Genomic DNA, 14,840 nt, shown 5'->3' on the forward strand with positions numbered 1-14,840 from the left:
GAGCCCGGCTTTGGCTGGGGAGGGCGGGATATAAATAAATTTATTATTATTATTATTATTATTATTATTATTATTATTATTATTATTATTATTAATGTCTTCAGCAGCACTGTTGGGTGCTTTCTGTAAAATAAGTGCCCTATTGGATCAGCTAAGTCAGAAGATGGATTTTATGACTAATGCGGCCAGAACCTTTGAACAGCTAGTGGGAAATCATATGGAGCCCACTCAGGAACCAAAACAGGAGCGTGCCATGACAGAACAACTGAAAGAAGAGGACCTTGCTGAACCATGGGCGCCAGGGATGGAGGGACTTTTGGCCCAGAAAAAAATGAGTCTTTGGATTTGATAAATGAACTTGGAATAAAACAGATTCTGAAAGATAAAGTTTGGTTGGAAATGGGGGGGTTGGACTGACCCCCCCTATGCAGGGATGTTTGGACTCTCAGAATCTGGCAATGGGCCGTCTGAGGTTTGGAGCTGTTGGGACTAATCTTGGAGTGAATTGGAAATATGTTCACTACTTGAAACATGTTTTAAAATACCACATGGAGTTTAGTCTGGACTATGAGAAAGGGGCTGATCAGTCGAAAAGGGTCAAAAACACTACCAAGCTAGAGTTCCCACGAGTGAAAGGAAAATATGAAGAACTGCGGAAGGGACATGGAAGAGATTTGATGGCCTCGGATATAAGATCACCAGGTTAAATGGGCTAGAATAATGGGACAAAAAGGACTGATAACCCCGGGACCGGGGGGAGGGGACGCTGGAAGAAGATTGGATTGTTTTTATTCTCTTTTTGTTTTTATGTTGTCAGAAATGTTTTTATGAAAGTTGCAAAAATGCTGAAATGAAATTACTAGGCTCTTCTAAGAATGTTTAAAGAATTAGGTAAAAAGGTAATGGTTATGAGAAGCTGATAAAAATAAGATTTAAATTTTAAGTTTTAAGGTTTTATATAAGATAAGAGGAAAATAGAGTAAGGTTATGTATTGACATAATATTATGAATTATGGGAAGGATTTGCTGTGACAATTATCAATCAAGATACAAGAGATGGGAGGGGGGGGAGGTCATGGAAAGAAGGTAAAGAAAGTGGAGAATTTGAAAATGATGGTTTTATTTTTTCTTTTTTATCTCTGTTTTTGTCTTTTTTTCTCTGTAATTTTGTTTTTTGTTTTTTGTGATTTTAAAAATTCTGTTTCCAATAAATATCATTAAAAAAAAAGCATATCCATGAGACTGACTGTGCACGCATGTTATGTCATAAACTTCAAGAATCAAGTATGCAAGTATGCAAAGGCATACTTGAGGCATTCCTAATGGCTGTTCCTCAACCTTCACTCTTTTCCCCAAAGCCTGAATCTACATCTTCCAGAAACTGGCATTTAGTGGACAGCGATAAGGTATAATACTTGGTAAAGGTAAAGGGACCCCTGACCATTAGGTTCAGTCATGACCGACTCTGGGGTTGCGGTGCTCATCTCGCTTTATTGGTTGAGGGAGCTGGCGTACAGCTTCCGGGTCATGTGGCCAGCATGACTAAGCCGCTTCTGGCGAACCAGAGCAGCGCACGGAAATGCCGTTTACCTTCCTGCCAGAGCGGTACCTATTTATCTACTTGCACTTTGACGTGCTTTCGAACTGCTAGGTGGGCAGCTGGGACCGAGCAACAGGAGCTCACCCCGTCGCGGGGATTCGAACCGCCGACCTTCTGATCGGCAAGCCCTAGGCTCTGTGGCTTAACCCACAGCGCCACCCACGTCCCCCATAATACTTGGTATTCTGTGATATAAATACTGGACATATTGGAAAGATGGTTAATTTATTTTTCTCTATTACTTTCCAATTTCTGCTCCTTTGACTTGTTTTGCCATCTTTCCTTGAGAAACTATGTTTGTGAATATTCCAAGACATCACTGTATCTCAGCCAGTGGTTAAGTAAAGCTTGCAGAATAAGAAGCGATAGGCACCTTGACACTCATGTATAACTCAATGACAATGGAAAGTGTCCTAAAACTAAGGACTAGGTAGAGAGACAAAGCATCAGAAAACAGGGTACAGATACTAGCAGAAGAGTAGTAAACTGAACACCAAAAGGTCTGATAAAATTTTGCTGGATTCTACTACACTTTGAGCCCCCCCCCCCCCGCAATACTGCAGTTGTTTCATGATAAGATAGAAGATAAGTTTGACAGAAATTTCATTCTCTCCTTAGATTGCATTCTGGTAATGTCTAAAAGGCAGAGACTATTACTCAGGGTGTTTTTGGTTTGGCGCTTTTTTTTTTTTGTAAAGTGGATTTTTAATAAAGGAAAAAATGGGAAAATTCATTAAATACAGTGCTTATTAATTAAGTTGAGTAACAATATGAGGCTGATAAATGAAAACAAAACTGGTTCTTTAAAATTCAGAACATTTCAAAGCTGTACTGTATCTTTGGGAGAAGGAAGTTCTTTTAACAATACTTGAGAAACAGGATCCCGTTTGTTACAGAATCATTTCACCTTTGTCCTGGTTCCTTGGACTTCAGAAGAATGTGCCAAAAAGACAGTAAAGGGAAGTGCCTAATTTGATCTATTCATTCAGTAATACTAGGTGTGACTTGAGACCTCCATTTCCTTGTTCTTTCTTTATTAAGTCAATAGTATAATTTAATAATAGGAGTACAGGGTCATTTGGGATTTCATAACTACTCAGATGAAGGGTGGTATACAAATATAATAAACAAACAAACAAAATTATTATTATTATTAATAATACTATAGAAAACCTATAAACTTTGCCCTATATTGCTTACAAATTACACTTCTACATGTGGGAATAGTTTCCTGGTTCTTTCTGACATTTCCAATATGTATTTGAAATACTTTTATTTATTTTGCTTATAACTTCAGGAGTTATATGCCACACAGCATTATTTTAAATGTTTCATCTTATTATCATATTTAAGGGGAACCTATGTACCTTATTCCAAAGCGTCCCTCAAGTATACATAGATACGATTTCCTACAATACTGTGCCCACTTGATCATTTATAACTTTACATGAATAGAATCATATGTAATAAATTTCCTTCATCTGCTTCAAGGGTAGGCGCCCTCTGGCCTGCAAGACCTCTCAATTTGGCCTGTGAGGCCTTTTCAACCCCCCCAACAACCGGCTGATAGTTGAACATTTGGGAAGCACTGTGGAAAATGATGCACTTTGACAGGAGTCAATCACCTGATGTAATTATGTCAGATGACTGACTAATGGGTGATCCCTCGATGGGGGTGGGGGTGGAATAAAGATCTGGTCTACTGGGCCAAAAATGTTCCCCACCCCTGATCTACTTGATCCGCAGCTATGACAGCAAAAGATCTCAGGTTCTAGGGGGTGAGCACTTTCAATCACCATGTTTACACAGGTGAGAAAAGGATACTAGAGCTCTATAAATCTGTCCCATTAACCTTGGCCATTCTAAAGTCTGTTTTTATTTCTCATAGAAATGAAACTCAGGATTATGGGTGGAATTCAACACTGTGCTAAAACAAACACCCTGTCTATGCAAACATTGCAGGTTGCCAGATGGCACAATTCCCTCATATGTTGCTCTGGGTGTTCTTCTGACCCCTCATATTGAGCCAATTTGGGGGTGCATGCAGAGAGAATTGCTTCCACTGACAGGGAGCATTAGGTGAATCCTGCCGTGTGTTTTGAACCTCTAGAAGTAGATTTCTTAATCAAAACATTTGAGGTGTGCAAGTCAAGTCCAACTCTAAACGCTGGTTTGCCAGCCATATTAAGTAACTGCAGTTGTTGTGCTAACTTGTCATCCATCATATGGGTAAGTCAATACTTGTGCAAAAAAACAAGCATCAAGTGTCTGAGACTTTCAGTTCAAAAAGTAGTAGCAGTAGTTAGCAGCAGAATAGCAGTTATTTATTTATTTCACAAAATTCATATTCCCCTTGATTGAAGAAAAAAACTCAAGGTGGTTTACAAAGTTAGTAGCAGAAGCAGTAGCAGTTTATAAATAATAGGTATAATTGAACTTGAAAGACACATTTGCATCAAGATGTATTACTCTTATGTGAGCAGCTTTACCAACAACAGCAGCCTTATGATTTTGAAAATACAAGAACAATCATGAATTGCAGCTCTTTTAAATGTTTGAGAATTATTTAGATTTCTTAAGTTATTATGCTCAGGGAAATGAACAAAATTCCAAATATTTAAATGTTCATCCAATGAAACAGTCAACTGAATTATTCAGTTAATCCTGTGTATCTATTATTTTACTGCCTTCTTAAACAAAAATGCTTTTGTATCCACAAGTTTAGACTGTCAGGCAGTCTAAAGCCAAGAATACCTCTCTATATGCCTCTTCTCATGGATTTGAGGAGAATTCGTGAAAATGGACCTGCATCTAGACTATCCTACGTTTCAGTGACCCTGCGTATCTGATTTTTACAGTTCTAGGATAACACGAGAAAGGGAAATTTAATCTATCCTGGGGAAGATTAATGAACAGTACTTTCATTTGGAACTTGCATATCTTCCCAAATCACCTAAACAACCATTTTGTCTCTTCCTGTAACATAGGGACCAATTCCACTTAGGCTTACAGCCAAGCACTTGATCCCAGCAGATAATACAGGTCAAAGTCATACACACGTAGAAAGAAGTAATGTCCATGATATGAACACTTACTGTTGTGTTTTACTAGTTAAAAACAGCAAGCTGAAATGTTTGGGAGGCTAAAGGAAACTGCAGGCCCTGGAGAAGCAATGTATGTTCAGCACCTGCAAACTCAACAAGGGTAACCAAGACTGCAAGGTCAAGACTATGAAATATGAATGTCAATAGGCAAGTCCAACTGGTGTGTTTTTTTGGTCCTTTCTGAGAAAGGCATAAATGTCCCTTGTCACTACTGCAATCTTGGAGCTCCAGGGAGAAATGATGCCATTGGAAGTACCCCAGGTTGTAAACCTCAGTGATTAGGAGATGAAAACGCTTAACTTCTCTATAGACGTCTTGAAGAGGTTGTATATAGTCTGGGATCTCCCTACCAGATATAAGAATTACCTCAAGAGTAAGGGTGGAGAACCTGTGGCCCTGCAAGTACTACACAGATCCAAGAGTCACATCATCAATGGTATAAAGATAAACTAAATTAAAAAGGATAATTTGTCCTTCCAAATTCGAAATGTAAACAGCTGGCCATGGCTACAAGCCGTATCTCTATCATGCTAATCTCTGAACACTTATTTGGAAAAGGGCAAAGAATTCCATGACATGTAGATGTAAGACAGTTGCTTGTTTCAAAACCTTATCCAAAAGGGAATGAATCCATCCATTGTCAGAGGAGGTAGGTAGCCGTGTTGGTCTGCCATAGTCAAAATAAAAAAATTCCTTCCAGTAGCACCTTAAAGACCTTAAAGTTACTAACTTAGTTGGTCTTTAAGGTGCTACTGGAAGGAATTTTTTTATATTGTCAGAGGACTTAATGAAGATATGATTTCTGGAAACAGCCAGAAAACTTCTGACTTAAGGGTAAAGTAAAGGTAAAGGTAAAGGACAAGGACCCCTGGATGGTTAATTCTAGTCAAAGGTGACTATGGAGTTGTAGTGCTCATCTTGCTTCAGACTGAGGGAGCTGGCGTTTGACCACAAACAGCTTTCTGGGGCATGTGGCCAGCACGACTAAACTGCTTCTGGCACAATGGAACACCGTGACATAAACCAGAGTGCACAGAAACACCATTTACCTTCCCATCCCCTGTTTATCTACTTGCACTGGTATGCTTTCGAACTGCTAGGTTGGCAGAAGCTGAAACAGAGCAATGGGAGCTCCCCCTGCTGGGCAGATTCAAAGCACCAATCTTCTGATCAGTAAGCCCAAGAGGCTCAGTGGTTTAGACCACAGGACACCCTCCAGCCTAAAAGGAAGATTCGGTGCCCAACCAGCCAACAACCCAAATTTCTCTTAGCAGTATTTGACTGTTGTGATCAAATTTGCTATCAGTTGTCTATGTTGACACATTCTGTTTCTGACCTGGAAAGCAGTACCTAGTTAAATGGATTCATACAATACAAGTCATGCCAAATCCAGATTATTTAGATGTATGGAGTATATTTCATACTCCAGATGAAGAGAACCCAAGTTTAACAGGCTCAATAATCACACACACAAAAAATCACACAAGAGTATTTCAAACACTACTGGGAAGAGAAAAGCGTATGTTGTGCAACACTGTCTATATTAGCCAGAACCTCAGAATTCACATCTGCTGGAGGCTGAATGAGCCTATATAAAATTCATTTGTTTCTACTTTTTTAATCCCTCCGAGTGAACTTATATGAAGAGCACTATCATAAAAATAACATTCCACGTCCAATATGACCTGTATAATTTATGAACCCCTCAAAGGTAGATCCTGCATGTACCATTTAGTGTAACAATGAAGATGCTACTACCTTAAACATCCCTTCAATCTGGTTTTCAAACTTTCTAGTTTCAGGGAACCCCTTCTACATCAACTTTTGTACCAAGGAACCACTGTGCACTGTAGAGGATTCTTGAAAGTGTTTTAGAGCACATACTTGATACATGAAGCATGTTGGTCAAATCTACTGGGTCTCACCATCGCCTTGTATAAAATGACAAGTGACAGCAGAGAAAGGTGAGTGGCAAGTAGTGGGCATGACATCTCTCAAAGGACCTGGCTGATAATGTCTGAGGAGCTCAACAAATTTTAGAGAAAACAGGTTTTTTGGGCACAGCTTGAAATCCATTGCCTTAAATCAACAGCAATGCATTTACTAACTCCCCATGATGAATTCTTGGAGATAGGGAAACAGAAAAATATGATTTGTTACACAAATAATCTGCCAACCGAAGTAGCTGTAGTTTTCTATACAGTAGATACACCACTGCTTGATATGTTTGGGGCATCCAAGCATGTACAAATGGCTAGAATGCATTTATAGGATCTATCACTATTCACATAACCAGCATGATCACTTATGTGACCAAACTAATTGCTTTTTCTATGCTCTTTTTATAATTATACTTTTTCAAAGCTGGTAAAAATGGATTTAGGATTTACAAAAAATCTAAACAGGTAATTTTAGATGGGAATTCAAGGGACAAAATTCTTTTTACCTGATAATTAGTTTACTTATAAAAATAATGAAGAGGGAAAGCTGAGGAACAAACAAGGCAAATTTCAGAAAGGTAATTTTTAAAAACCCATCAGGAAATACAAATAATACTACAGATGGCTTAGTTTGAAGCTTCCGTTTCATAAACAGGAGCGTCTCCACCCCCATCGTTCTATCCGGACACTGAGGTCCAGAACCGAGGGCCTTCTGGCAGTTCCCACACTGCGAGAAACCAAGTTACAGGGAACCAGGCAGAGGGCCTTCTCAGTAGTGGCGTCCTCCCTGTGGAACGCCCTCCCACCAGATGTCAAAGAGAACAACAACTACCAGACTTTTAGAAGACATCTGAAGGCAGCCCTCTTTAGGGAAGCTTTTAATGTTTGATGTATTACAGTATTTTAATATTTTTCTGGAAGCCATCCAGAGTGGCTGGGGAAGCCCAGCCGGATGGGTGGGGTATAAATAATAAATTATCATCATCATCATCATCATCATTAAAGCGGCTTTCTGTCTGGTCCTAAGTGAAAAACTTTCAGTTTTATTGTAACAGACCAGATCTCTGAGCCTTATCTTCCACAGTATCTCCTACTTTAGTTCTAAATTGCAATACTTCAGCAAAGAAGATTTTCAAGAGTGTATTTGAATGAGATGTTGGGAATGTCATAGAAGATTAGGAGAAACTCTTTGCAGGTGGTATCACCTAAAATTGTGTGATCTAAGATCATTGGTGTATCAAATGTCAGGTTTGTTGACAGATTCATATGGAGTACCCAAAACAGTATTTATAGTTTAATATAAAAACAGACTGGTACATTAAGGAATCTTATGAGTTATAAGCTAGTTGAGTATGATGGATTTCTGGAGACTGGGTCTATCATAGTACAACATCCCTGATAGTCATTTAGTCAACACAAATAGAACTAGGTAGAGCTGTGCTATATAGGATTGTTTGGCTGTTAACATCTATGCTAAGGCTGCAATCCCAAACTTAATAGGGAGTAAAATGAGTGTGAGTTACTTCTGAACAGAGATGATTATGATTTCACTATACAAGTTTTAATTTATAGTTGATTAAAAACATAATTTGCTTACCTGTGAATTCTCCTTCTACTTGTTTGCCAGACAGTGAAGAAGGTGGTCCAATGTTCTGGACCACTGGACAGCAACAAGTAGGGAGAGCTGACTTTTAACACCTGCATAAATATAACTATGCCATCTTTCAGTGCCTTGGGGGCTGGTGGAAGAAGTTGCTTAAAGTTACCTATTTAAGTTTTCCTATCAACGTTCTGAACAATTTTTAAAGCTGGAGTCCACAACACAGTGTGTGCTGTCACCCTCAGACACACCCTATGGGATCTGCCAAACTCCCCTTCCCCTCCTCATTTTTTATTTTCAAAAGATAGTGATGGAAGCCTTTTCATTTGAGGGTTTGTCCATTTGGGGGGATACTGTCCGACTTTTTGTCTGTGTCTTATTTGTTTGGGGGGATGGTTTGGCAGCTTTGCAATGTTCTGAGCATTGTCAGTTTTTCTTCTATAAAACAGGTATTCCGTGGCACACACAACAGTTCCTTATATTTCCAAATGTTCCTGAGCCCAAAAAGGTTGGAAATGCCTGATTTAAAGGCGTTATATACCAAAATCATGGAGGAAGACCTGTGCCAAGGTCAATCTTTTCTACTCACAAGTAGGAAGAGCAGGATATTTTTTTTACTTAGCAGGAATTACATACATATATGAAGAAGGCTCTAATAAACACAAGTTGTTCTATTTATGACCTAAGTAAGCTTCCCTAAACAAAAACATTTTATGTGTAGCTAACTATGGGGAACCTTTGTGCCTCTCCCATGTATGTTGTTGGACTCCCAAGTCCCATCATCTCTGTCTGCTGATGCTGAATGGGACTGAAGTTGGGACTTGGAAATCCAACACCTAAAGGGTCACAGACAATACAGTCTAACACATTTTGATGGAAGTTTGCATCAGCTGCCAATATTATTAATATTATTTTGAAATTGTATACCCCCCTTCATCTGTAGATCTCAGGGTGGTTCACAGCATAAAAATACAAGACAAAAACACATAATTAAAAGAACAGGAACAAAATTAACCAATAACCCCTCTCATTTAAAATAGGACGTTAGTCAGCCAAAGGCCTGGTTGAAGTAGAATGTTTTCACCTGGTACCTAAAGGTGTATAATGAAGGTGCCAGGCAAACCCTGCCCTGAGGAAAGCATTCCACAAATGAGGAGCCACTGCAGAAGAAGCCCATCCTTGTGTTGCCACCCTCCAGACCTCCTGTGCAGGAGGCACATATCGCAGGGTCCGGGTAGGTTCATATGGAGAGAGGTGGTCATTGAGATACTGCAGTCCCAAGCCATTTCAGGCTTTATACGTCAAAACCAGCACTTGAACTGGGCCTGGAAGCTAACTGGCAGCTAGGCCAGGATCTGTGTAATATGCTCAAACCGTCTTGCCCCGGTGAGTAGCCTGGTTGCCGAATTCTTCATCAGCTAAAGTTTCTGAACTGTCTTCAGAGGCAGCCCTATGTATAATACATTGCAGTAATCTAACCTAAAGGTTACCAGAGCCTCAATAACAGTAGTTAGACAGGGGCGCAGCTGGGGCACAAGCCCAAGATGGTGGAAGGCACTCTTTACCACCAAGGCCCATTTGAGACTCAAGAGACAGCAAAGGATCCAGAAGTACTCCCAAGCTGCGTACCTGCTCCTTCAGAGGAAGTGTAACCACATCAAGAGCAGGCTATTTCCCATCCATCCAGTCTAGGGAAACCCCCAAGCCCACTAACAGAGCCTCAGTCTTATCTAGATTCAGCTTCAGTTAATTGGCTCTCATCCAGTCCATTACTGAGGCAAGACAACTGCCATACGTGCAGATGTAAAGGAGAAGTAGAACTCTGTGTTATCAGCATATTGCTGACAACATACTCCAAAACTCCAGATAATCCCACTCAGTGGTTTCATGTAGATGTTATACAGCACAGGGGATAAAATTGAACCCTGAGAAATCCACACTGAAGGCTCCATGGGGCTGAAAAGAACTCCCCAAGCATCACCCTCTGGAAATGTCCATCCAAGTAGGACCGGAAGCACTGCAAAGTGGTGCCACCTACCCCTAACTCAGACAGAGGTCATCATACAGGGCCACCAAAGCAGTTATGTGCCAAAACTGGGCCTGAACCCCAATTTAAATGGATCTTTGTTTAATTTATAAAGCGTGGGGGGGGGAGAGAATAAACCTTATATGCCAAATCCTAACAGTTTAGATTCTAATTTCTGTTCTGTTCATGGAACAGGGCTTTCCAGCCTTCTCCTTCCCTCTGCACCCATCAGCACCCTCTCCCCAAATCTGCTTGGAAACGGTTGCAGGATAGGCTGCAGCAGGTTGCTAATGGCTGGGGGAGTAAGATGAAGTTGCATCTTTCAAGCCTCAAATGTTTACACATTTATGTAAGTCTTACAGAACTCAGTTAAATTTACTTCTGTGTAAACATGCATAGAATTACCATATTTTTCGCTCTATAGGATGCACTTTTTCCCCTCCAAAAGTTAAGGGGAAATGTGTCTGCGTCCTATGGTGTGAATGCAGGCTCCTTGGCTTCAGCAAACGCAACGCAAAGCCTCCGAAGCGCAGAGGGAGCGCTCCCTTTGCACTCCAGAGGCTTCGCGTTGCTTTCGCTGAAGCCTGGAGATCGAGAGGGGTCGGTGCGCAACCGACTCCTCTCGCTCTCCAAGCTTCAAGGATAGCTGCCTGAAGCCTTTGGAGCGCAGTGCGAGTTCCTGCTGCGTTCCGGAGGCTTCAGGTTCCTTTCGCTGAAGCCAGGAAAGTCTTGCTCTCCCGGCTTCAGCAAAAGGAACCCGAAGCCTGCGGAGCATAGCAGGAACTCGCACTGCACTCCGAAGGCTTCAGGGATCTTTGAAGCTGGCGGTGGGGGAAAGCAGCGCTTCCCCCCACCAGCCCCAAAGAGCAGGTTGAAAGGAACCCGAAGCCTCCGGAGCCCAGCGGGAACTCCCGCTGCGCTCCAGAGGCTTCGGGTGAATGCACCTTGAACGCACAGAACGCACCTTGTTTTAGAGGGGGAGAACAAGAAAAATCTTCCCCCTCTGCACAGCGCCCCTTCAGCGCTTCACTGAAGGGGCACTGAGCAGAGAGGGGGAGATTTTTTTCTTCTTGTTCTCCCCCTCTAAAACAAGGTGCATCCTATGGTCGGGTGTGTCCTATAGAGCAAAAAATACGGTAGACTGTAAGGTATGATTTTTACAAGTTATTTTGTAGCAGAAAGAACTCAGTATCAGGCTCTAAGAAGGTAAGGAAGAAAGTACATCTGCATATGCTTCTCTGTCTACTGCCCCAAAGTTTTTAAGAACAAAAGTAGTGTTTGGCCACACTGTAAATTTAGCATGTTTATTTCTTTTGCTTCCACTTTTGTATTTCAAATGGAGGTAGTATATGCACGGCCTACAAAAAGGGAGACAGAGCTCAATGTCTGGATTGTATCCTGTGTGTATATATTATCTGACAATTATGAAAACTTAAGAAACTGGAGGGGGGCTGTTTCTGATATAATTCTGAAGAAATGTTTCTCATGAATGATTTCTATTTCCTAAAGTAATACAGGAGAACGTTATTGAAGCCCAAAATAAAAGTTTAGAGTTCAAGATTTCTTCAGAGTTAAACTATTAGGTAATAATGCATCAAGAGTCAAACACAAAACCAAACCACAAACTCTTTACTTCCTAAAGTGTAATAGTCTCTGAATGTTTGCTATTTATTTTCTGTATTGACATCAAGTCAGGCTACAAAGCTAAAAAAATTACTAGGTAAACTTTCCTACAAAATGAATGAATACTAAAATACCATGTGATATAATGAAAATGAAAGCAGTGTTGCTACAATCCCTGCTCCTCACTGTCTAGTATATATTTCAGATCCTTGTAATGTAAACCACTTAAGAGGTTTTTTATTAATTAAGCAGTATATAAATCTTGTCAAATAAGTAAGTCTATGAATATGTTGACAACTTTATTTCTTCTCAGCAAAAGATGTATTTTACCTAACTTTATGCTATTAATTAGAAACAGTAATTCATTCCCTAAAACTTTGTAGTGTCCACACCATGTGGGAAGTTAGGGGATTCCAAGGATGCTGTGCTTATATGGCATTTACTTGGTGAAAAGCTGCACTTTCCATAAGGTGGCATAGTCTGATACAGGCACATGAAAATGGATAGCATCAACAAGTTACGTTTTTGAGGGGAAATACCCCTTCTTCTTGAGAAAGTGTTTCTGGTATAACTCATTACAGTTTTTATATACAGAAATGGGCACATGAAACTGGGCATTCAGCTTGCTTTCCTACACAGATGTTTCAACAGTCCTGGGAGTAGGGAATAATCATAGTACACAATGCTCCAATGTTAAAGCAATTTAAACAGATCATAAACAGTAACCAATAGGTTGTACCTTGTGATACAACTGACTGAATTATTAAGGATGGGGTGCTGGAATTGGAGGTTTTTGTATAGTCCTTATGTAGGCAACTACAAATAATTTCCCTCTATTCATATATCTCAATCAGTACTTTCTGGTACACATACCTCGAAGAATTCTCTCCTCATGGCAACGTAGAAAGTCCCAGATTCTAACAGTGCCGTCATCAGAGCATGTAGCAAATTTATTATCCGTGGGTGAGAAACTGTTACATGAAGACACACAGCAGGGGAAAGAAGTCAGCATTTAACATATCTAAACTTCTCAGACAGGGCAAAATTTAGCTAAAGTGTTAATATACTGATGGAGAAATTGGAACATATTGTGCCTGGAAAAATATACTTCAATCCGTTGACATAATTGAGTCCGTTTGCATAACTGAGAGCTCAGCTTTGTACTTTGATGCAGCAAAAGCACTTTTTCCTGCATTTTGTTCCCCAACCAAAGGGGAACTTTCACTTTGCACTGTTCCACCCACAGTTGAATAGATTTGCAATTCTCTGCATCATCTGTATAAAATGTGAAACTGACAAAAGCATGCATTCCATGCTTTTGAAAGAAGGATGGAAATAGGCAATCCCAAGAGTGTTAATACTAAGCTTATTTCTTCATCCACAGATAACATTTCAAAATACAAGGGGGTCTATTTGATTACTAAAAACAAGAATAAAAACATATCATATGGACTATATATGCAGAAAAAGTTACTGAGAAGAGATTTGCCACTCCAGTGAAACATTAGAGTCATAGAATATGCTTCAGAACTTGAAAAGCTTGGTGTAAATTGTGGAGAGCCAGGCATCCATTTCTTATTGAGCTATGTTAGGCATTTGGTTGGACCATCATCAGTTACAGATGGGGAGCCACATCCTTTGTGATGCAGTGAAGAATCAAGTAATGCTCTTGTTGAGATTATTTAAACAGTCATTCCCCCTGAAATTGCTGGAACGTTTTATATGTGAGATAAACTTTTTGTTTGGAGAAATCCACTTCACAGATACAATAGCATACACCTATGAGGTCACATCTTGTTAAACTTTGCCAGAAAATTCTGAATCAAAAGGAAAAATGATAAATTCAGCAGAAAGTGCTTCTGTGGTAATGAATCTTCTTCTCCAATGGACAGCACCAAAACTTTTGAGGTAGGTCTAGTTTCTTCTTCAGCTCCTCTTCAGACACACTTTAATGAGTAAGATTTCTTCCACTTGCATTATTTGCTAAAGACTGTAAGCATTCTTCACATGCATCTCAGCAAGGAAATCTCAGTTCACTTGTTATACTGAGCATACATTTGCACAATTGGAACACTTGACACTGAACCAGGTAGATGTCCTAAAGTTGCCTTGTCAGCTTTAGATTCCAAACTTGAATAACCCATTCAGTATTAATCATGACCTGGATGTGGAAATTGGTGTGGGTCCTACATGCTACTGTAAATCTTGGACTCACCAAGCCAAGCAGTTCTTCACTTTATTTAGCTCTTTTATGTTGTGAGAACTATGCAGCTGCTTTATTTCTGGATTATATTTTATTCAATTATATTATTAAATACTGAATTCTTTATTTGGAATGAAATTGTCATCGTACACAAGTGAGCATAAAAAGAGAGTAACTGATACACATTGCGGTCATATATAAAAAGAAACCAATACCAGTGCAAAATGCAGCAGACAAACACATCTCTAACATATTGCAGAGGCAGATACCGGGACAACACTATTTCAGAGATATGCCAGCAAATCAGTGAAATTGTGGAAACAAAAGAAAATATGTTTATGTGGTGCAAAACATTTCCCAGAATCTGACAATACCCATGCATATATGCACCCAGAATACACTTAGAGAACAGTCTAATCATGGAAATAGGAACTACAGAAAATGGTATATTGTGTATAAACCTGGCCTCTCTAATCGCCTCCTTATGTGCCTGGAACATCTTGACGTTGTTCATGTTGGACTGCCAATATTTCACATATCCCCCATGGTCTGCTGTCAACATCCACATGTCATTATGTGACCAAGTCATAGCTCTCACTGGACTGTCATGAGCCTACAAAGTCAAAAATAAAGGAAGACCTCTAGTGAGCATACTCAAATAATATCATGCACCTTCACTTTTCTTTTAAAATGATTTTTTCTAATTTCAATTTAGGTAGATATAAGAATGAAAATGCCTTATAT

The 14,840-nt window shown here is 39.9% G+C and overlaps 1 protein-coding gene across 2 annotated transcripts in view; it reads right to left on the minus strand.

Annotated features, from left to right (window-relative positions):
- WDR33 (WD repeat domain 33) overlaps positions 1-14,840 on the minus strand; it is a 58,325-nt gene that overhangs the window by 27,584 nt on the left and 15,901 nt on the right. For both annotated transcript variants that reach the window (XM_081189313.1, XM_081189312.1), the window contains exons 6-7: positions 14,558-14,709; positions 12,767-12,864 (exon numbers count right to left, since the gene is read on the minus strand). In XM_081189313.1, coding sequence (XP_081045439.1) covers positions 12,767-12,864; positions 14,558-14,709 — 250 coding nt within the window. The remainder of the gene's footprint in view (positions 1-12,766; positions 12,865-14,557; positions 14,710-14,840) is intronic.

This window comes from Podarcis bocagei, assembly GCF_964188305.1.
Source record: "Podarcis bocagei genome assembly, chromosome: 4".
NCBI lineage: Eukaryota > Metazoa > Chordata > Lepidosauria > Squamata > Lacertidae > Podarcis > Podarcis bocagei.